This window comes from Alligator mississippiensis, chromosome 4 (assembly GCF_030867095.1).
Source record: "Alligator mississippiensis isolate rAllMis1 chromosome 4, rAllMis1, whole genome shotgun sequence".
NCBI lineage: Eukaryota > Metazoa > Chordata > Crocodylia > Alligatoridae > Alligator > Alligator mississippiensis.
Window position 1 is genome coordinate 234,748,084 of NC_081827.1, and position 23,555 is coordinate 234,771,638.

Genomic DNA, 23,555 nt, shown 5'->3' on the forward strand with positions numbered 1-23,555 from the left:
TATTTAGTATAAGAATATACAAGCAATATATGCTTCTTGTGAAGAGACAGATCACTAGTGTAAATGAATTCTCTGTAGGAAAAGAAAAGGAGGATGCCTTTTTCATCCTAATATATGCTGATAAATCAATAGTTACTACTGGTTGCGATGTTGGAAAGCTTACCGATTGCTGAAGCTTTTGTAAATTGAGAGGGAAAAGGTATAAAAAAAGAATTCACTGCTCCATCCAAAAGACTCGTTTTAAATATTACATTATAATGTTTTTCTTCATATTTTTGTCATTCGCATTCCATGCAAACTATAGACTTTATAGGCTATTATATGAACAACAGTGTTGATGGTCTATTGTTTACAATATAATAAAAGTTAATGGAAAGAAGCAAAATGCAATTCAGCTACTATAGAGATGTTTCTCAACCAGTAAAATAAATTGAAATTAACTGCCATTTCTGAAACATCTGATAGCTATTTTACTCATGCCTTACTGATATGTCAGAGGAAAAACATTTACATTAAATAGGGTGTACATATTAATACAGATTTTTTTTAAACAAATTCCTTGGAGCCTACTATTTTATTTATTAATTTAAGTTGCAGACAGTCAGTTCATATGTTACTGATTTTCTTGGAATATCATTTTTCCTAGAGTCTGTAATCAGGAAAAATATAGGCAGCATTACAGACAACACAAATCTAGGGAAGACAAAGAGTAATCCTCATATGTTCTCATGAAACTATAACCTTTGTTGGTCTCATGGGGTAACTTGTTACCCCACTCTCATGAACAAAATGGAACCAGTGACAACAGTATAAATGTATCAAAAACTATTTATTAGATATATAGATTGTTTGAAAGAGTATTTATGATTTGAACCCAAAATATTATTTAACTAGAACTATGAAGAAAATTTAAACTGTTTTTAGAGTTCCAAAATGTGAATGAACAATTTGGTAAGTCTGCAGTTCACACTGTTTTTAAACTAACAATTACTTCCAAAAACATTTCCCAACCATTTTAACTAAATATTGCATTCCTCACAAAGCAGCAGTGATGTACTGTGGTGCATACAAGCAAATCACTTATAATTTTCTTATTGTTTCTGGGTTTTGCGGTCATCTATCCTTGGACAAAAAGCACAATGTCCACTCATGCTTGCAGAAGGTTCTACTGGGGTGTGTTGTGGCAATTTGTAATTTAGGTCAGTCACACCAGACTTGATGGATTTAGACAGATTATGTATATCCATCATTCTTCATTGTATTTGTCCATTGATCAACTGTTCTCCAAGCTCCTGCAAAAAAAAAAAAAAAAAAAAGCGCTGTCTTGTTAAATGTGATCTTTGCTTCCAGTTTGCATTGTGGCCTAGCGAAATGATGAGGCTGGCAATAGCAGCCACATCCATCATATTGAAAAATAGTGTCATTGGCCACCTGTTGATTTTCCATCTGCAGGTGGTCATATGGACTAAGTAGTCAAGCTTATCCACCCCGCCCTAGTTTTTATTGTAGTCATGGATGACGTCCGGCTTTCTTTGCTCTCCACGCGCTGGTAGGTCATTGTGTATGCTTGACAGCAACAGCACAACTTTGGACTTCTTTGGAACATAGGGAACTAGGGTGAGTTGCCCAACAAAAGCAAAAGCAGAGTGGAGGGTGGCCATCCATTAGTTACCATGGACACCTGAAGTGGACATGAATAAGGTGTGAATGACTGCTGACCTTTCAGATGCATCCACCCAAAGTAGCCAAACAGTTCTAGGCCTGTCATTTATACAGAAATTGCATCAGGCAACAAGTTACTCCAACGCATTAACATGGGCTTGAAGTAAGTTGTTACCCCATATGGAAAAACACATTCACACCTGGGGTAACATGTTATCCTGGGCAGTTTTTTCATCCACAGAGAGCAAACCAGTCATGGGGATATTATGCACTGTGGTGCCAGTGACAAAATCCTAAAAATATTTTTTTTAGAATTAATTAACTTTAAGATACTGCCCAAGATACATGTCTGGGGTAGGAAATTATCCCATGGGAATGTATGAAGGTTAAGGATCCACTAAAGACGAGAGCAATTTATTAAGTAGAAAGTTCTGACTACTGCAGATGTCCATTAAAAATATACAGTTGCTGTGTGGGCAGAAGCTCCACAGCATGTGGACTGATCTGTAATGGTCTTTAGTCTTCTTATAATACTTAAATATTCAGGCAAAAAACCCAACCCTTCTTCCTTGTATATGTAACCATTCTTGTTCTTCCCTGACTAATAAGTAATTTCTTGAAGTCACAGGGTAAGTCTACACATGCTGTTGATTCTCAGTAGGCTTATTGCACTGTGCAGTAAGACTTCCCTGGGAGCATGTCTATACATACCTTCTGTTGAGATCAGACTTGCTCCCAACAGGAGCAGCATGGTACAGGGGTGTTCCTGCCATGCTCTGCACCCCCACCCTGCAGCAGCCAGGAGGGCTAGGAAGGAGTATAGGGTGAGGAGAGCTCTGCCAGCTCCAGTGTCAACTGTCTCCTGGCCCTGTGCAATTCGGATGTAGATCTAATGTGCACCCAGACAGGAGATGACTGCCCCTGCAGCAGACAGAGCTCTCCTGGCTTAGTTCCCTTCAGGCCACATGCTAGGAGCTGTCCCAGGTACGGGGCAACTGCCAGTGAACCCAGCCTCTGCCCACTCCCCAGAGCAGTCAGCTCTGTGTTGTGCAGAGCTGCTCTGGGGGACAGGTAGGGGATGGGTTCCCACCTCCCATGTGCTCCCTGGTGCATCCAGCTCCATGCCACACAGATCTTCTCTGGTGGATGGGTAGGGACTGGGTTTCCAGCCTCCACTCACCCTCTGGAGCTGTTGGCTGTGTGCTCGGAGCTGGATAGGGGGAAGAGAGCTCCCAGTCCTTGTACTGATCAGCTCCTGACTCCTAGGGGGAGCCAGGAGCTGAGCAGCACTAGGAGTAGTGACAGAGAGCTCCCTGTCCCTCATATCCTCCTGCTGCCTAGGTTGACAAGCAGCAAATTTGTTTCTGGTCAGCATCTACATGAGTGTTACTGCACAGTAACTACTGCTCAGTTAATCTAGTACTCATGTTTATAGGTACTAGCTAACCGTGCAGTCACCTAATTTACTGCACAATAAATGGTGCACACGTGTAGATGGTGATGATTTACTGTGCAGTAGATTAGTCTCTGTGCCCCTCTGTGGGGCATCTTCAAGTGTCCTCTTTTCCTCCCCTTTAGCCACTTCTATGTCCCACAGCTTAAATAGCAATATCAAGCAAAACTGAAACAATCAAATGCACCTGGGGCACTTTTCTTTAAGCTCTCCCAGGCCTCTACATAGCTCTGCTGGCTTCTCCTAACTTGGGCCCTCCTGGGTCTACTCATGGTTCCCCCAGGCTCCAGTAATGCTTCTCCACTCAGCACAGGAAATTCCTTCAGCTAGCACAAGACAGGGGCAAACTCTAGTTCCTTGTGCTGGTTCTCTCTGCTTCCAGTAGTGAACTCTTGCCTCCAACTCTGCCCAGGTCAGACTTGTTAGGGCAACACTATGTGGATTTTTGGGGAGCACTGGATTATGCAGCTGAATGAAGGCATGACCTGTGGACTAGCAAAGCTGCTGACCATAGGGCAGAATAATATATTAAAAGTATATTGCAAGATGCTTAGGCAAGCATATTTTGCTTATGAATGCTTATGCTAAGCCAGTCATTTGCTTATGCTAAGTAACCATCTTAACTGTGTCAACCATTTTCTGAGGAAAAAGCAGTTTCATAGTTGATAGGGTTGGAAGGGACCTGAGCAGACCATCAAGTCTGACCCCCTGCCCTGGGCAGGAAAGAATGCTGGGATCAAGTGATCTCAGCTAGGTGATTATCTAGCCTCCTTTTGAAGACCCCCCCCCCCCAAGGTAAGAGTGAGCACCACTTCCCTTGGAAGTTGGTTCCAGATCCTAGCTGCCCTGGCTGTGAAATAGCGCCTCCTGATAGCTAGTCTAAACCTACTCTCAATCAACTTGTGGCTGTTATTCCTAGTTATTCTGGGTAGTTCTCAGGGGAACAGGGCCTCTCCCATTCCCCACTGGTCCTTCCTGGTAAGTTTATAGATGGCCATCAGATCTCCTCTCAGCCTTCTGTTGTGGAGGCTGAATAGATTCAGGTCCTGTAGCCTCTCCTCATAGGGCCTGAGTGGCCCTCCTCTGGACCCTTTCAAAGAAGAAAAAAAACACACTTTAGATGCTTCAGTCAATGAGTTATTTTCTGAAATTCACTCCAAATGTAATATCGCACACCACTGGTTATGACATATCACCGCTCCCTCAAACCCATTTGGAAAATCCTCAAACAGTTGCAACCCATACTAGAAAGAGACCGTATTCTTAAAGAGTTCTTCCCAGAGCCACCCATCCTAGTCTTCAAACAAGCACCAAACCTTGCTAACCTCATTACCAGAAGCAAACTTCCTCAGGCCCAGAACACACTGAATGGATCCATACCATGCCATGATAAGAAATCCAAAATCTGGAAAACTTATCTCCACCACCCCCACAATTACTACACCACACAACAGAACCATCAATATTCCCAGATCTTACAGCTGAACCTCCAGAAATGTGATATATCTCATCCAATGCACCAAATGTCCTGATGGAAAATACATAGAAGAGACCAAACAACAACTGCACACCAGAATGAAAGCACACTGGAAGTCTATCAAAGATAAGAATACCCAACTACCTGTGGGGGCACATTTCTCACAAGAAAACCAGTCTCTCTCCAGTCTCTCAGTTCTAATTCTCAAAGGAAATTTACAAAACACTTCTTAGAGATGAGCCTCTGAACTTCACTTCATCACCCTCCTGGATACTTTTGGCAGGGCACTGTTTGTGCCTGCCACTTTTAGGGCCAGAAGGCAGCAGCCAGCAGGTGCCTGATTAGGGCAGCCATTTTAGATTCAATGGCTGCCCATATAAACAGGGAAGTTCTGATGTTGGGGGCCAGCTGTAGAGCTGCTGGTGTCATCTGGAGGTAAGGGAGGAGCTGTAGGGGATGGTCAGGAGGCTCTTGGTCCTGGGCATGACCTAAAAGTGCACCCTGCTGGGAGTGGGTGGCCTGGTGGGGCTCTCAGTGGGACGGGAGCCCCCAGGAAATACCAGGCCAGTTACCCCGCTGGTGAAAGGTGGGTCGGGGCACCTTAACCCCCTAGCCCCCATGACTGGGTGGGTGACCCCTTTGTTTGGAGGGCCCAGAGGGTGGACCCTCAGAGAGTGAGAAAAGGGCCATAGACTCAGGCCTGTCTGAACTCCCCCTGACTCGCCCATGCTGGGGCCAGGACCAGAAGGGTCGAAGGGCCGGGGGCCCACTGCATGAAACACCCAAGAGCTGAGGGCCTGGGATTCCAACTGGCCTGGAGGTGGGCCAGGGCTAGAGATCCAAAGGTCCTGGTATGGGGATCAAACCCAAAGGGGGTTCAGTTCAGGGAGCTATGTTGTTCTGGGGCCCAGTGTGGAGGTCGGTGACCATTAGAACATCTAGATGCCATCTGCGAGGCTTGGGCTGTGGTGTAGGGGAGGAAAGCTGCAGATAGCACCCCCTTGCATTGGGGCATTAAATGGGCAGACTCCCGCTTTTTAACATCTAATTAATTATAAAAACACGGCATGGCGGGCAAGAACATGGGTGGTTAGCCCAAGAACAGTTGGGCAGGCCACAGTTAGATTGGCCCTGAGGAGGCCCCCTGTTACAATACTAAAAACCATGGACTAAATATAGATATTGAATTTATGACACATTATAACCTGTCTGACATCTGACTCCTCAGGTACTTCTCCACTATTTAACTACTGCATTCATCCCCCTTCTCCCTGCAACCCAGCCTGTCTCTGGTGCAGCCTGCCACCCATTGACTCCTCAATTTAGATCTTCACTGACTGCCTATCTTGTATGCATACCAGTCCAGCCTGTGGCCGCTTTCTATTCATTCCATCCAGGAAGAGCACACACCAACTGCAGAAGCTTCCTCAGGCTGGTGAAGGGTTTTTAAACCCGAAAGCTTACTTAAATATTTTTTTCAAACTATTTAAGTTTGTCTAATAAAAGATATCAGATTCACCTGAAGAACCTTGTCTGCCAAATGTAATATTTAACATTTTGTCCTGCACACGAATTCACCTTTTCTATAAATTAAGGATAATGCAAAAAATGAGATTACCTATATTTTTCTTCTTAATTGTATTTGTATTTGATGCATAAACAGACAATTTAATATGAATATTTTTATGTATATGTAATCTGACTCCTAATTGTTTTGCAACCTCTAGATTTAGGCTGAAATATAGACAACTTAATTTTTTAACCCTCTTCTTATTCATTCATGCTGGGGATGGATGTCCTTTTATACTACTCACCTGCAAACCTTGCTAGTCCAAAAAAGGGGAGGGGGGGATCTAGTCTTACTTACGTTGGGTATATGTGCTCTATCTACAGTAGGGTTCACACTGACTACATCTTTAATAACAAGAGTTTCTCTGTAAATAACTATTCTGTACTGCTATTCTGGATCCCAATCAATGGATGTTAGACTAGAGCCCAAGGCCCCTGCTACACATTACATATATTATGCATTTAACTGGTTAATCATGTAATAGATTTTAACCAGCCATTTGTGCAAAGTAAGACTGGTCACAAGTGCAAAGTAATTATCACACAATTAGCTGGTTAATTGCATAATAAAGTTACACTGGCCACACAGGCAAAATAATAATCACCATGAAAATGACTATCCAGCTATAAAAAGAGCCAACCAAATACAAAGTTATTGCTTTAAAATAAGTAACAACTATATAGTTGGTTTCTATTCAGCTTTAATTTGAACATGTGGCAGGACCCCAACTTACATCACATTGTTAAACATTTCAATAAACACAGTATAATAAACTACATAAAGTAGACTACACAGTGGTTTTCAGGTTTATTAGGGTTGCACATACATTCAAATCAGCAGTTGGAACTACCTTTCTTACCTGGGATTTGCCTGTACAATCATGGGGCTGCTTTCTTGCTTCCTCGCTGATAGATGCAAGAACTTCATAAACTCTCTTCCTGGGAGACTCTAATTTTACATGAACCTAATTTAGAAGAAATGTTTTAAAAAAATGTCAGCAACTAGAGACTTTATGTATATGCTGTGCAGCGGTATCCTTTATCAGGAAGGAGCTCCAGGAAGTAGTATCAAAATAGATCAATACCAACTTTAAGGAATGAAGAAACGTGCTTTTTTTTTTTCTTCTTTAGGTTCTGTTTTGGCTTTTGCTTTATTATTCAAAAAACCTAAGGTTTCTCATGTTGAGGAAGCAATCTGGTTCAGAACAAAAACACTTGTTAAACATTTTCTTTCCTAGATTGACTTTTGTCCCAAAGTTCTTTCTATCCAAGTTTTGGGCTTATTTGCAATATCCTCTTAACAATGTATATATGTAGGTAACACAGACATAAAAGGTTAGACATTTATGCTTAGTCTGTGACTAAGAACTTATGCTGAGTTTTTGTTAAGAATACCTAAAGAATTTGAATTCCTAATTCTTACTGAAGTTAAAGGATATTCAGACTCTCTCAGGATGTCTTTGAAATACTTGAGTGTAGTGGCATGGAAACCTCATGACTAAATCTAAACTTTCATGGTCTTTATCAGAAGCGAGGCACAAATGTTACCTTTCATACTAGTACGGACAGAGTAGCTCCACAAAGAAACTTAGCAAGTTATATATGCATTTTCCATTTTTTTCAGGATACTTTTTCTGGGAAATGACTTTTATTTTAGAAGTAACTTATACTTAAAAGAATTAGAAGTGAAATAACTCATGTCAGAATTCTAGTTTCTATATTGTGGTTTCATCCTTTATATAGCAAACATAGTCACAGAAGTATCGTTGATGATAAACTAATATCACACTATTTAGCAAAAATATATTGAACATCTTTTTTCAAGAGTTGAATACAGCTTTTAAAATAATATGGAAAACAAAAATTGCTGCAAGAAAATATTGCTGAAGCATTTTCAGGTAGAGTTTATAAATGCAAAAGTTCCAAGTACTAAAACTTGACATCTAAGGATTAACATAGGTTTAGTAGATAGAATCCTGTTTCCAAACAAATGCATCCATCAGTGAGACCTTGACAACTATGGAAAATAGTCTTTTACATGTGGTGTATGCCAAACAGGACACAGTAGATTTAGCATAAAAATGTTATGTTAAAAGCAACTAAAAGATATACTTGTTCACTGCAGAATGACTGACATATCAATGCTTGTATAAGGTATGATGGAATATGATTGATGTGAACTTCATGAATTACTTTAATTACACTGTATAATGTGAATATTAGCTTAGATGAGGTACCTTTACTACATTATAATGCTGCACTAATATTTCTAATGTGGTAAGATGAAAATACATTAATATCCACACATGGATTTAATGTCAACTCAAGTGCAATAAAATAAAATTTCTTCTTGTGTACTTAGCTTAAGAAAAACAAATAATATTGGAACCAAATGTGGGTGGGGGTGTAAGAATGCACACAGGCTCATTTATATATGTTTAAGTAGTGTATGTGAAGACTGTGTATATGTGGGTATTTGTGTGTGTGAGTATTTGTCTCTTTGTTTAAGTGTGATTCCTATGAGACCTACTAATATGTAAAAAGCTTACTGGAAGACTTCTAACCAGTGTTCAAAGGTTTGATTTTGGCTTTGAAATATATTTTTTAAAAGCACTTGTTATCCCTCAGCCCATACAACATTTCTATTTTTTTTCTAGGTTTATTCATTAACTGAAAAACTATGGAGGAGTTTATCAGTTTTAAATGTTTCTTTAAATTGAGCCAAATTATCATCTATATAATATATTAGATGCTCATGCATTCTGTTTTTAAACAGCTGGAGGCAGGGTAGATTTTCACCTTATAGACTATCTCAGTCAGAGATGCATAAGCTTTTGTAAGCTGTGCTGCAGTGCTGACACTGTGCAGCTGGGTAGGGAGAGGGGGCTGTCTGCACATGGTCTGCAGGCTCCTTTAGTCTACCTGATGACAGATGGCAGCAGTGCAAATGGCAGCCCAGATTTGCTGACCCAGAATGCCCAGGGTCAGTCTGTGTTTTCCTGTTGCACCATGTGGGTATTATGAAGGAGGGGTGGTGAGGATGCTGGAGGACTATTTTACCTTCTGGGAGAAGCCACAGTATGTACAGACATTCACTCTCCCAGGAGACATTCCCATGGAAATGATTTAATCCAGTTGCTCCCAGTTTATTTTTCTACTAGAGCTGTCATTTTTACTTTGGGAGAAAAGGCTTGAACATCTTTATACTTGTGGTTTCTCCTGGGAGAGCAGCAAGTTTCCCTGGAGAAACTAAATATCTGTAGGGTCACCTTCCAGGGATACAGTGTCACTTACTGGACTCTGCTGGCTCCAGCAGGGAGCACAGCATATGCCCCCTTCCCAATTCCTATATTGTGCTGCGGGGAAACACAGGCTGACCATAGGCAGTCTGGGTCAGCCAGTCAGGGCTGTCCTATGCACTGCTGTCATCTGTTACCAAGTAGAGCATGCTGAAATGTGTTCACAGGGCACTCTCCACCTCCAACTGGGCAGTGTCAGCACTACAACCTCAGGCCTCAGTGTTTGAATGTCTGTGTAGGGGGCTCCGGATAATTTTATCTATCAAGAGAATAGACCTAGGAGAGTTTTCTCAGATTATTTGAATGTATGAACACTGCCTCTATGTAGCTATCATAGTGGAAGGTGCATTAGGGATAGGTTAGATTGGATATATATTTTATTTGAAGTCAGTTCAGTACTAAGGTTACAGTAAAGAGAGGCAAATTCAGCCTTTTTACTGAGAGAAAACGATCGGTGTTACTTTTCATAAATCCCATTTGGAATGGAGAGAGAAGTTGACAGAATACATTACAAAGGATTTTTTTTGTTAAAAGTGAATGTGTGCAATGCTAATTAAATGAGTCATGGTATCACTCATTCAGAAAACAATCAAAAAGACACCAATGTGGATCCAATTCTGACATACAGTAAAGTATTGTGCTACTGTACTAGAGCTTCCACTGATTTCAGTTACAACTCTCATAGTATCATACTGTTCAGGTTGCATTTAAAAGTTATCCAGTCTACAAAAAAAGTGCACTTTCACAGTATAATAGTATTATCATACACTACTTTGCAGATTTTATCACATGAAAACTTAAGAATACCTAACTCACTATGTATTTCTAATCTGTTATGGGATTTAGACCTGAAGTTATCAGTTATAATCTCTGATATTATGTTTTTAAAAGGTTCATGTTTATGATAAAATTATATACAGCAGTAAGTGTTGAATTATTGTTATTTATTTGTGGTACAAAAGCTGCTTTTTAATTTGTCTTGTCAGCAGTAATATTTCACAAACATAAAGTAACTGTAGCCACTTTTAACAAAGTTAAAATACAGTACATCTACAGATGCATATATTCTGTCTTAGATATTACTTAATAAGGGGGTAGGGATCAAAAGAATGTCCTTTAACAGAAAGTAAATTCAATTTATATGCTAAATGATTCTTTGAAATTTAACATGTCATTTGTTTAGAATCTGTAGGTAGTTATTTGTTAGCCAGAATTCATTCATTTTCTTCACAGTGGTTGGGCCAACTAAATTTAAGCAAGCAGGGTTTATACACCCAATTCTGCATTATCTTATCTGGTAATAAAGAACCCTCTGGGCTTGACAGATTGTCATGGCAATTATTCACAAGATGTTATGTAGCAGTTGTATCTGTCAACCCATGCAGTATGCAATATTTTAACTGGCAGTCTTCCAAGAATGAACATTAATCTTCCCATCTCCTATTACAGTTCCTAATCAAGACATTCCAGGGGTGATTGCACTAACATTGTTTGAAGACTACATCTACTGGACAGATGGGAAAACCAAGTCACTCAGCCGTGCCCACAAAACCTCAGGGGCAGGCAGAGTATCACTGATTAACTCGTGGCATGCCATTACAGATATCCAGGTGTATCATTCTTATAGACAACCTGATGGTAATTATTCTATCCATGCTTTCCATACAGCACATTGACATCTAGTTTTTTAATTAACTGGAGGTTTTCTTTGTGTGTTTAATTTGAATTGTTTTCTAATCAATAGCTATGAGTCGTTATGTACTTTAGATTGTTCCCAGTAAATTTGCTAGTTGTCTTTAATGTCTTTAAGAAGCTTTAAAGAATATTGGTAACAGCTGAATCATATTGAATACAGCTGCTGAGTTGTTGAAATTATATTGCCCAAAGATAATAAAATCAGGCCAGTCACAGGGAAAAAGCATTGCCCAAATTTTCATTGTTATTGCTACCAAATCAGGAAAGTATTAATGTTCCTTAGAAATACTAGTGCCAAGGATGTCCTAGAGCTAAGTGAAAAATTGGCAGGTTAAAGGACTGTACAAGAATGAGAGTACTATTACTGTGCCTTATCTCCTGAAGTCCACGTATTATAGTTCTAGTTGACTAAAATTTGCCAGTTTGTCTAGTTTAGGCAATTAGTCACACTATTGTAAAATATTAGTACTTTTTTCTTCATTATTTCAACATCTCAATTTACATTTTTTACTAATGAATTAATTTGCTTCATATAAAATGCTTGTTCTCCTTGGTCAAAACACTAGAAAGATTGAAGAGAGAAAAATAAAAATTTGTTCGATTGCTTGTTTGTTTTTAAGGAGCATTTTGTTCCTATGGTACTTCAATGTAAAAAAGAGTGTAATTTAGTTCCCCTTTTAATAGAAAATGTTTTGGCAAGCATGCTAAGATAATAGCCTTTAGTTTACCAGAAGTTTCTATTAAAGGAAAATAAATTTCCCTATTTTGTCAGTTTTTTCCTTGTGAACCAGAGTCTCAGTTAGTAAGTTTTAATAATTCTTTTTCTCTTTATATTCACAGTGTCTAAACATCTATGTACAATAAATAATGGTGGCTGCAGTCATTTGTGTCTCCTAGCCCCTGGCAAAACACATACCTGTGCCTGTCCCACTAACTTTTACCTTGCTGCAGATAACAAGACCTGCTTATCAAATTGCACAGCCAGTCAGGTAAGGGAGATGTTGTCTTAGTGTACTCACAGTGTATATGTTCAGGTTTTTTTTTTGTTTTTTTTTTTTTAACAACTGAATGTTGGAGTCCATCAAAAGTTGTGGTATCACCAAAAGAGCCCATTGCACCATAACACAGCTTTGAAGTAACATCAGCTACTTTTTGTGTAGGCAAGGTAGGTTATGATATAAAGAAAACTAGTTTGTGCGAAAATATACAATTTCTTAAAAATCGTGTTTGAAGTGTTATAAAAAATATTTGTGTGCAAAGCTAGGACCCTTTAATGACTACTAGCTTAGCAAGCAGGAAGCAATTTTGCATGGGGTGGTGAGGACAGCATTTCAGAACAGCAGTATTTATACTTCTGCAAAAGTTTTGAATATGTTTTTCTAAAAAAAAATTAGACAGTAAGTCCAATTGCTTATTGTGCCATATTTAAATTTAATTAATACAGTTTGAAACAGAGCAAGTCGAATCCTTCTTTGAGTGTAAGTGTCAACACAACCTGTACTTTTTAGTGTAGATAGCAATGTCTCCATAATGTATTTTGGTGATACATACAAAGGGATAATATCTATGTGAGAAATAGTGATTTCAAATGTAATATATTTATATTTTTAGCCACTGCACTTATACTCTGTCAATTAATATATCTCCAATGGGACTATAAACTTCGCAAATATCTGAGTGAAATGTAAGCAGCTATCATTTGTTTTAATAACAATCTGCTAAAAGAGAGAGAGCCAGAAAGAGACTTATTGAAGTTCCCCCCAAATATGAAATTTATGGATATATTACTATCAGTTATGGGAAATATTAAGCCCTGAACCAGTAATTGATTAGGGGGTTGTGTGTTCTATCTTGAGGCTATTTACAGAAAGTAGCTTGGTAATTTCCTTTCTACTGAAGAAAACAGCACATTTTTCCAGCCATGGCTGCTGAGAAATACTAGACCCTAATATCATAAGAGCAGGCTATAGAATGAATCACTTTCAGTAATTGTAGATGTTTGTGGAATGAATGAATGAATGAATGAACGAACGACAGTGTGTTTCTTTCTAAGATCTATCTATTTGGATTCAGAGTACTAAGGAAGCTTACTTCTACAGGCAGAGTATGAAAGCAGGACCGTACAAGCCATAAGCTAACTACCCATCTTTCAATCAATTCATAATATGAGATATAAAGATGCATTCATTCCAAATACCTTGGTTCATAGAAATATGATCAAACTTAACATAGCATAACATTAGCTGTAAATAGAGACTAACATGAGAGTAGTAAATCCAATTAGGAAAAATAGCTGTGCATGACATACAGTGTTTCCCACAATCATCCACTGTAAATAGATATATCTTTGACAATTTACTAACTGTGAGGGTGGTTAAACATTGTTACAGAGTACTTAAAAAGGTTTTGTAATTTGTTTTTTAAGACCAAGTTAGACAAACACTTGTCTGCAATTCTTTAAACAGGTGTGATCCTGCCTTGAGTATAGGATTGAAGTAGATGAACTCCTAAGGTCCCTTCTAGCTATATTTTCAATGATTCTATTAAAAATTTATAAAATATGTCTAAAATAAGAATTCATGTAAACATTCAACAAAATCAAGTTGTGATACATTACCAAGGTGACTGGAATTCATTGATCTTCAAACCATCTGTAAACATATGAAAAAAGTTCAATTTATTTAGCTTAATAATATGATAAAGACTCACCTTGATCATGATCTCTAATATTTCCATGGGGAAAAATTTCTTCTAATGGGAAGTCATTAGTCTGGCTGGAAAAGGCACAACAAGGTTCAAAAGGTTGACGCTGAAGTTAAATAAATTCAGGCAGTAAAAAGGTATAGAAAATTTTAACAAGTAGGTGATTAAAACATTGGAACAGCTTACAAAGATTTTTTTGGATTATCTGTTACTTGAAGTCACAGAAATCAGGATTAATATTTTCTAAAAGAAACAGTTTAATTCAGCTAGAAGTTACAGATTTTATGGAGGAGCCAGCCATCTGACTTTCATCTACACTGCAGGTGAGAACATGTGATCATAATGGTCTCTAAGGGCCTTAAAATGTATTGTACTTTAAGTAGCGCAGTCCCACTAAATCTGCAACACCACAATATATTAGCTCTATTTCTAGCTTCAGTGAGGCCACTATTTTACTCTTGATTCTATGCACATTCCTGAGCAAGGCTCACCTTACATTTATCATACATACTAATTTGCTTTATATATGTCAATTTATAGACGAAAGATATAGTATTAATAAATAAATACTTTTTACCTACTAGAATGTGAAGGCATTAAAAGTGTTCATATCTAAATCCTAAAAAGATAAATATATTCCTATTATCTTAATTTCTTTCATTAAAAATGTGAATGGTCTTCATAGTAATGATGGTAATGATTCACAAGATTAAGTCAAGCTTAGTATCTTTTATAATGAAACTTCAAATATATACTTTTATATTATACCAAATATTTTCCAGTCAGTAATAACTAGTGATCTTTTACAATAGGCTTAACTGCTTCTGCAAAATTTCCATGTTTACTAGGTGAAGTGTAATAAAGCACTATAGTGTTCCATAGTGTAGAGAATGCAATCCTCTCAGAAATGACATCACAGATATCCTTTTTTTTTTTTTTTTTTTACAATGATCTGAATAAAAATGCTACAGGAGATAATTACAATAGTGTGGTAGTAAAATGGTGAATTATCAGCTTTACAGCAGCAGTGTTTAAAATGCCTAACTATACTTCTCAAATAATAAAGTATAATTAGTGTAACTATTTTTAATTTAAGAAGCAACCTTGTTACTTGCCCCTATATTATTTTTAATCACTCATTAAAAATGAGTCATTTAAGGAGTGAATTGTTTTTACATAATTGTCAGAAAAAGAGTGCATACTATTAGAACATGAAGTGGATGTTTCTTAGGGCTGTTTCATTTTGACACTGTTTCAACTCATTTCGCGCTCAAAACAGCAAAATTGAAATGCAATGAAAGGATTCAAAACTGCCTCAAAATGAAACGAGGGCCATTGAAACATTTTGAAAAGTTTCAAGTTTCAAAGCTGAAGCTGGGCTTGCTTGCAGGGAAATAGAAAGTAAGGAGAGGGAAGGGGAAGATGGGGGGAAGGACTGCTCTCATATTGACTGTGTAGCTGGCCAGTGACTGTGATCCTTCCCTGAGATCCCTTCCAATCCCAGTGCGCTGGGGGAGGGATGGAAATACAGCATAAAAAGCAGCATTGTTTGAACTGGGCTGCTTTCTGCCTTGGGGTCAACAGCTCAGCAGCGTCAGAAAACAAAGGCTATCATTCGTTTCCTACTTGCTAGCCTAGCACAGATTTTCCAGCACACCAAGGCAAAGACACTATGAAACACACCATGAAGCATGCTGGAAACACAGCTGGCAACCTTTCAGGGAGGGGCAGAAGAGGGAGTACAGGGAGAGCTGTAAGTCCTCCCACCCTCCCCAACTGAGATGCAGCCTCTTTTCTACAGCAAGAAGGCATGAGGCTTTCAGTTATACAAGCAGCAAGGAGAGAGGAGCAGTGCCACTGCCTGTGCCTGAATCTGCATCCCCTCCAAGAACACTGGCCATACCTCCCCCCCCGCACCACCACCACAATTACAACAAGGAACAGCACCAGCAGGACAGTCTCCTCCACCCTCATTTCACTTCCCACCCTGAGCCTTCCAGTGTCAGAGGAAGAGCTGGAGCTGGATCTCAATTTGAGTGCCATATCAAGGGAAATTCTGGGGAAGGGTGGGGAATCATCTGAGTTTGTGCTCCACACCCCTCAAGTTTCCTCTAGAGCCAGGTCTCCTTCCCTAGAAGAGACTTTGGAGGAGGTTGAGGTAGAGGTTGTGGTAGCAACTGGTTCAGCTGAGTCTGCTCCTCCTGTTGCTGTGCCTCTGCCTGATGAAGAAGGGGAAAAGGCAGCATCCACACATGAACCCGCACCCCAGAAGTGACCAGGTAGCCTGCTCTGGGATCATTTTGAGCTGGCAGATGATTCCACATATGCTATCTGCCTGCACTGCCAATATGGGGCCGGGTAGGCTGGGGCACTTCTGGATGGTCCCAGCAGGTATGTGGGACCATCGGAGGTCCATGCCCAGTGACCCCTCTGACCAGGCAGCACCACCTTTCCCAGCCCCCAGCCCCCCAAAGCAGAGGCAGGCCACCCTGGAACACAGGGGGAAAGGCAGACAGAAAGGGGGGGTGAATTGCAGAGGCAAGTGAGATCACCCAGACCATTGGGGAGATGCTTGCTGTGGATGGCCAGGCCTTCTCCTTAGTTGAGTGGCCAGGGTTCAGGTGGCTCATGGTGCTTGTGGCCCTATCATTCCAAGTGCCTGCATGCTCCACTTTCAACAAGACGATGGTGCCCTCCCTGTATGAGTCTTGCAGGGAGTACTTAATGGAGGATCTGTGCAAAACAGGTCTGCAGGTCGCCTTACACTTCACTTTGGACATCTGGAGCAGCTGGGGTAGAGATCATGCATACCTTTCCCTCACAGGGCTCTGGTGCAACCGGTCAGGCCATCCATGGGCTCTCCTTCAAGACAAGATGATGGATGAGTCCCACATGGCAACAGAGATCATGAGGGCATGAACTGCTTGGTGCAGGGGTGGTTTGTTGGGCAGGGTGAGCTCATCCACAGGTTCATGGTCATCAACAACGGGGCCAATATGGCCAAGGTGGTATGTGATGCCAACTGTATTGGCATCTGCTGTGTGGCACACAATTTACATCTCATAGTCAGGGACACCTTGGATGATGGCACCAGCACCACCAGCAAGCTCATTTCCAAATACAGGAAGGTGGCAGGCTACTTCCACCAGAGCATCAAGGGGGACAAGATGCTGCGGGACAAATAGGCAGAGCTGAACATCCCACAGCACAAAATCATGCAGGATGTGGTGACTCGGTGGAACTCCACGTATCTGATGCTCAAGAGGCTGGTGGATCAAGAGAAGGCCATCCATGATTGGAATCAGTGCCCCCCTTAACAGAGCTGAGTGGGATACCATCTCCCAGATCTTGGTGGTCCTCAAGCCCTTCCTCAAGGGTGCCGAGAGCCTCAGCGTTGGTGATGCCCTCCTTAGCCAGGTGATCCCTGTAGTGAGGGAACTTCAGAACCACATGGAGAGGTTCTAGGGGATCAATGTTCCTGGCTGGGGCAAGCCACTGTCACCAGATGTGCAGGACCTGGTGAGGCAGCTGAAGGAGGGCATCAGGAAATGACTTGATCCCTTGCCGTCCAGTATGGTCCACGTGCTGACTGCCATGTGTGACGTGAGGGTGAAGGGTAGTGTATGCAACAGTCAAAGCCTGGATCTGTGGATGGAGGTGCTGGTGAAGAGAGTCAAGGAGGAAAAATGGCAGAGACAGGGGGACATGGAAGAGGGGGATCCACTTTCCTATGCCAGCATGCCATCCATCAGCCAGTCTCCTCCTCCACCACAGGTACTGCCAATGTGGGCTAAGGGCATGGCTTCCATGGTGTGGTACAGAGGCATCAGATCCCACCATCATGCAGGTAGCGCTCCAGCCTTGGTGGCTTCCTATCTCACCAAGGATGTGGAACTGCTGCTGTGCAACCCCTTGGCCTACTGGGTAAGCCGCAATCAAATGTGGCCAAATCTCACCACAGTTGCCCGGGAACTCCTGTCCTGTCCACCAACCGGTGTTCCATGCAAGAGGCTGTTCAGCATTTCTGGTGATGTAGTGACACCCCACACCTCCTTGGATTATGGTTTGGTGGAGCAACTGGTGTTCCTGAAGGTGAGCCTCCTGCTGCGGGGGGTTCCCCAAGCTTCAGGTGCAGATGGAATGAGTCTATATTCACTTTTCACTCTGTCTACACCTATTTCCTTTTTTCATTTTTTTTTAAATCCATTTAATGCCCTGCTCTCAGAGCTGGAGGTGGCACTCACTGGATCACCAGCCAGCAGGGGAAGAACATGTCCCTTCTGAGCTCCCATGCCAAGAGAGAACTTTGAGGTATGGGCTGGTCCAATGGGGAAGGAGGAGGCCCCAGGTCCTGGGAATGACCACTAAAACTGCACCTTGCCAGGGTTGGGAGTCCTGGTGGGACTGCTGGCAGCACGGTAGCCCTAGGCAATGCTAGGACTGAGGATCTCCCTGATGAAAGTCAGATAGGAGGCACCATAACCTCCAGCACCCATGCTCATGCACACAGTCCTGTCTGGGGAAATCGCAGACCCGTCACGTCTATGACAGGCCTGAGGCTTGCTGGCTGCAGTGGAGTTGTGAGGCTCCAGGTGAGCTTAGCTTAGCTGCCTGGGATTCCAGCTTTCAGATTGAAAAACCCTTTGTCAGGCTGAGGAAGCATCTCCAGTTGGTGTGTGTGTATGCTGTTCCTGGATGGAAGGAATAGTAAAGAAGCCAAAGGCTGGCATGCAATGCAGGCAAGAGAGCCAGTGAGTGAAAATGGAAATGGAGGCATCAGGGGGTGAGGGACAGGCTGGTGTGGGAAGGGCAGGGGGATGTACCAGCGCAGGTAAAAGTGGAGAGGTACCTGGGGAGTCAGATGTCCGGAAGGTTGTAGCATGTCAGAATTCCAATGTCTGTATTGAGTCCATAAGTTTCTGTACCTAGGAGGTTGATGAAGTACAGGTCAAAGGCTCTTCTGTGAAAAGTGGTTTGTAAATTCCCTTTGAGGATCAGGCCTGAGAGATTGAAGAGGTGCTGTTCTTGTCTTTGATAGATTTTTGGTGTGCACTCATTCTGGTGCACATTTGTCACTTGGCGTCTCCTATGTACGTATTGTACTGTGAAGATATCGCCATACTGGTGATATTGTTGGCAGGTTTTGCACGTCTTGTCATGGTATGGCCTGGATCTATGTGGATTCTGTGCGTTTTGAGCTGTAGGAAGTTGGCTTCTGGTGATGAGGTTTGCAAGGTTCAGTGCTCCTTTATCTTTAAGGAAAGGGCTCAGGGTTTAAAAGGTTATAAGAGGGATTTCTCTCCCCCAAGCCCATTTCTCCCTCAGAAGCTGACTCTCAGGCAGTTTGTGACAAGAAGTAGTAAAATATTAACTCCTCACCATTATGGGATCACAAAGGAATAAGTGAAAAATCCATTCCTGTTTCAAAATGATTCCACAATTACTAAATACGTCACTGAGTCATGATAGGTTCTTATTATGCTACTTATTTGGGTGTGACTATCCTCTGGGAGGAGCCAGGTGATCTTTCAGGGCCCTGGATACAACTGGAGTGTAACTCCTCAGTTTTCCTCGGTTGTATGAATCCAGCACAGATGGATAATGAGCTATCTTTCCCTGCCCCTGAGGAAAACAGGATGGGGAAGCAACACCAGGACAGGGAAAGAGTTGGAAAAAAAAGAAGAAAGTAAAGAAATCTATAACCTACAGTAAAGAAAACTATGCCAGTGTGCAACCCCCCCCCCCCTCCAAATCATTATCTTCCTTTTCATGTATTATTAAATATATAGTTTTCCATAGGTACTTCCTTTGAACATTTCAGAAGGTCCAAATGCCAGCTTCTGATAAAAAAACAAAAATAATTAAAAATGTGTATCTAAACTTAAAATGTTATTGAAAAACATAAGAGATTTCATAAAGTTTGGGAGTTTGAGTTTGAGGTAGCAATAGTTCCACCGCTGAAAGAGAGTCACAGTTTCACATGGAGCTTTCTTTCAAAGGATCACAAAATCTCATACACTACAAGAGTGAGGGCATGGCAATATTAACACACACTATTTCTATTCTGGCTTCAATGGAATGGGTTGTTTGAAAAGATGTGTAATTAAGCAAGAATTTTCTACTAGCTTCTGATATGTTTTAGTATTTATACAAGATTCAGCTGGGATATTCATTCTTGATCTGGTCAGTTTATATTGCTTGGTGTGAGGGAAAACAGCAAGTGCTTTTCATCAAGAACTTCCACATTCCATGTTTTTATAGGCTTCACCACAAAGAAAGCTTAATTTATAGATGACACTGTAATATAATTATGATAATAAGTATACAGTTCTGGGGATCACAGCTTTATTAGAGTTTCTCCAGAATACGTGATCAGACTTTATAAGAAACACCTTAGAAATGTGGTAATAGTCCACAATATTCCATCAAATTCTCCCTTTGAGTATCTTTAGAGTATCTTCAGTATCTTTAAGATTAATCAGGGAAATGAAATATGTAAACCTGTGCATGACCTTTCTAGTTCTTGTCTTCAGAAAGGCAAGATTTGTGTTTAAATTTTCTAGTTAGTTACTTCAGAAAGATATATTTTTTAATTAGTTCCTGTGCTGTTGCTGTGAGGAAGACTCTATTCTTAGTGCTACAGCAAGTTTCTTGTTCAAGATAAGCTCTTCTTCCAAAAGTCCTAGGAAACAGTTATACCCTAGGACACTCCTTTTGAAGTTATCGGCATAAATAAGGATTTCTAGTTCTCTAGAAATATATCTCAAAAGCACATGGAGTGCACACACAAACAGGACTCTGCTTATATCATTCAAACAAAAAGTCTGAGATGCAATGGCTTCAAGCTGTTGCAGGCATGAGGTTAACATCCTAAACTAGTAGGTATACAAGGCATATAGGAAAATGGCCACAGAAATCCCTAGGGACTTTGAGGAAAAAGTGTAAGAGCTTTACCTAAGACAGATATGCAAAGGAACTGTGTTTTCTTCTCCACCGGCAACCTTTACAAGGAAAGTGCTACAAGGTTGGTTCCCATATGATTCCTTTAGTTAACAGAGATCCTTTTTCCTATGGGTGGGAAGTTTAATTTCTGCCTATTATTTTAGTATGCTAATTAGAACCCTGCTTAATCTCCCCCCCCCCCCTCCATTTCTGTGATTCACTCTTTGCTAATCCTTGTCAGGGATGAATGAAGATGAAAGCATTTCAAAATTTACTAACCAATAGTTTTCTTTCTTTTAGCATCCTTTATTTTAGTAATCTGTTATATGGCCAGAACTCAGGCTGATGTTCCTTCCTTTAAAGAAGTCTTATACGTACTTTTTAAGATTAGTTAATATATAAAGTTGTCTCATTACTAACAATTTGTTGTTGCTAGAGTTTATCTACAACTTAAAAAAATTGTTGAAGAGCAGAACTTCATCATCAGCTTTAAGCAGCAACATTAGAAAGTGTTTGCATACCATAGGTATGGCTTTAGAGCCATGAAAGATCTTTGTGCTGCTGAAAGAAAATGATGATATATTTCATAGTATCGTAGTACTTAGGGTCAGAAGGGACCTAAACAGATCATCAGGTCCGACCCCTTGCCCCGGGCAGGAATGGGTGCTAGGGTCACATTACCCCAGCCAAATATCTGGCCTCCTCTTGAAGACCCCCAAGGTAGGAGAGAGCACCGCCTCACTTGAGAGCCCATTCCAGAGCCTGGCAGCCCTGACTGCCAGTAAAGTAATGTCTCCTGATGTCCAGCCTGAACCTTCTCTCTAACAATTTGTGTTGGTTATTCTTAGTAACAGAGCCTCCCACAATTCCCGCTGGTCCCCCCTGGTGAGTTTGTAAATGGCCACCAGATCCCCTCTTGGCTTTCTCTTGGGGAGGCTAAATAGATTCAGGCCCTTTAGCCTCTCTTTGTAGGGCCTGACCCACTGCCCCTTGACCACGTGAGTGGCCCTCCTCTGGACCCTCTCAATGCTAGCCACAATCCTCTTGCAGTGCGGTGCCCAGAACTGGATGTAGTACTCCAACTGTGGCCTGACCCATGCTGCATAGGGGGGAAGGATCACCTCCATAGACCTGCTTGTATTGCATCTGTAGATGCACAAGGTGCAGTTAGCCTTATTGACCACTTCCTCGCATTGGCGGCTCATGTTCATCCTGGAGTCAGCAATGCCTCCAAGATCTCTTTCTGCCACTGTGTTGACAAGAAGGGTGTTTCCAGACTATAAGTGTGTTGCTGGTTCCTTCTCCCTAGATGCAGCACCTTGCACTTCTCTGCATTGAATTCCATCCTATTCTCATCTGCCCACCTCTGTAATTTGTCTAGATCTAGCTGGATTCTGTCCCTCCCGTCCAGCATACCCACCTCGCCCCACAACTTGGTGTCATCAGTGAATTTGGACAGCGTGCATTCCACACCCACATCCAGATTGCCGATAAAGATGTTAAACAGTACAGGCCCCAGGACCGAGCCCTGGGGGACTCCACTGTCCACATCCCTCCAGGTCAAAAAAGACCCATCCACCACCACTCTCTGGGTACGACCATCTAGCCAATTTGCCAGCCATCTGGCTGTGTAGACATCAATACCTACATAGATTTCTCATTTCAGCCTCTCTAAAATATCTATGTTGAAATCGTTTCTCCCATGTTTTGCCACCTCCTATTTTAGAACCTGTCCCTTTGCTGCCAGAATCCTCTTGGAGCATTCTTGACAATTTGTTCATTTTGTTTGATCTTACCTTATATATGCATTCATGATCAGTGTTTCTTGTATTCATTATAAGCCAGGGATCTTCTTCAGAAGATATGACTTGACAAATTTGCCAATTCATGTTCAACTTGAAAGGAAAACTAATATATATATATATATTCCCCATACACTGCTGGGAAAACAAAATTGCAGAAAACATAAGACGTTGCTTTTCCATTGATTCTATTACTTTTATTATTTATCAGAGAAATCAGACATGATATGTTTAAAGTCATACCGATTATTCTGGTTTAAGTAGGTAATCCATAATACATATCTCTTGGATATCTCAAAGGAGATTCCAGATCCTTTGATATATTTTCAGATATCTTTACACAAAAAGGCAGTATCCCTTCTGCACACCAAACTGGAGTAACTTTGTTTCATGAGTTTGATCACAGGCCATTGACTGCTTCTGAACTAGTATGTTATTCAAAACTACAGTGTATTTTTCTGCAGCTCAAAAAGTGTACATGGTAAACTGTTATCCCCAGAATGTGAAAAGATGGTTTCTAAGGACTGTAAATACTGTATATCTATTTTTGCCTCATTTCAGTTTAATTTATTATATTTCCCCATCTCTTCACGTCTTCAATTAAAATGCCATGTTGGCATATTGATTCAGTTTCACACCACTAAAGACTCAAATTTACTGTCACAGGATTTTCTGAAGCATAGACTAATGACTTTCAAAGTGTTGATGGTTCCATCATTTGAAAATTTTGGAGAATGCTGCTTTATTTATTTTGGGCCTACCTGTCACTACTGTCTGCAATTTTAACTGGAAATGCTTGTGCAAGAAAAACAAAGGAACATAGGGCTTTAGTAGATCCTTCATTGCAGTCCCAAAACCTCGTTCTCTTTTCAGAGGGAAAGGTCTCTGCACCTTAAATATTCAGACATTTTTGTTGTTTAGAAATAAAGAATTTAGGAAGTAACTTACACATC

General features: G+C 40.9%; 1 protein-coding gene across 5 annotated transcripts in view; it reads left to right on the plus strand.

Moving 5' to 3' along the window:
• LRP1B (LDL receptor related protein 1B) overlaps nucleotides 1–23,555 on the plus strand; it is a 1,609,743-nt gene that overhangs the window by 1,378,501 nt on the left and 207,687 nt on the right. For all 5 annotated transcript variants that reach the window (XM_019480601.2, XM_059727405.1, XM_059727406.1 and 2 more), the window contains 2 exons: nucleotides 10,910–11,098; nucleotides 11,996–12,144. In XM_019480601.2, the coding sequence (XP_019336146.2) occupies nucleotides 10,910–11,098; nucleotides 11,996–12,144 (338 nt within the window). The remainder of the gene's footprint in view (nucleotides 1–10,909; nucleotides 11,099–11,995; nucleotides 12,145–23,555) is intronic.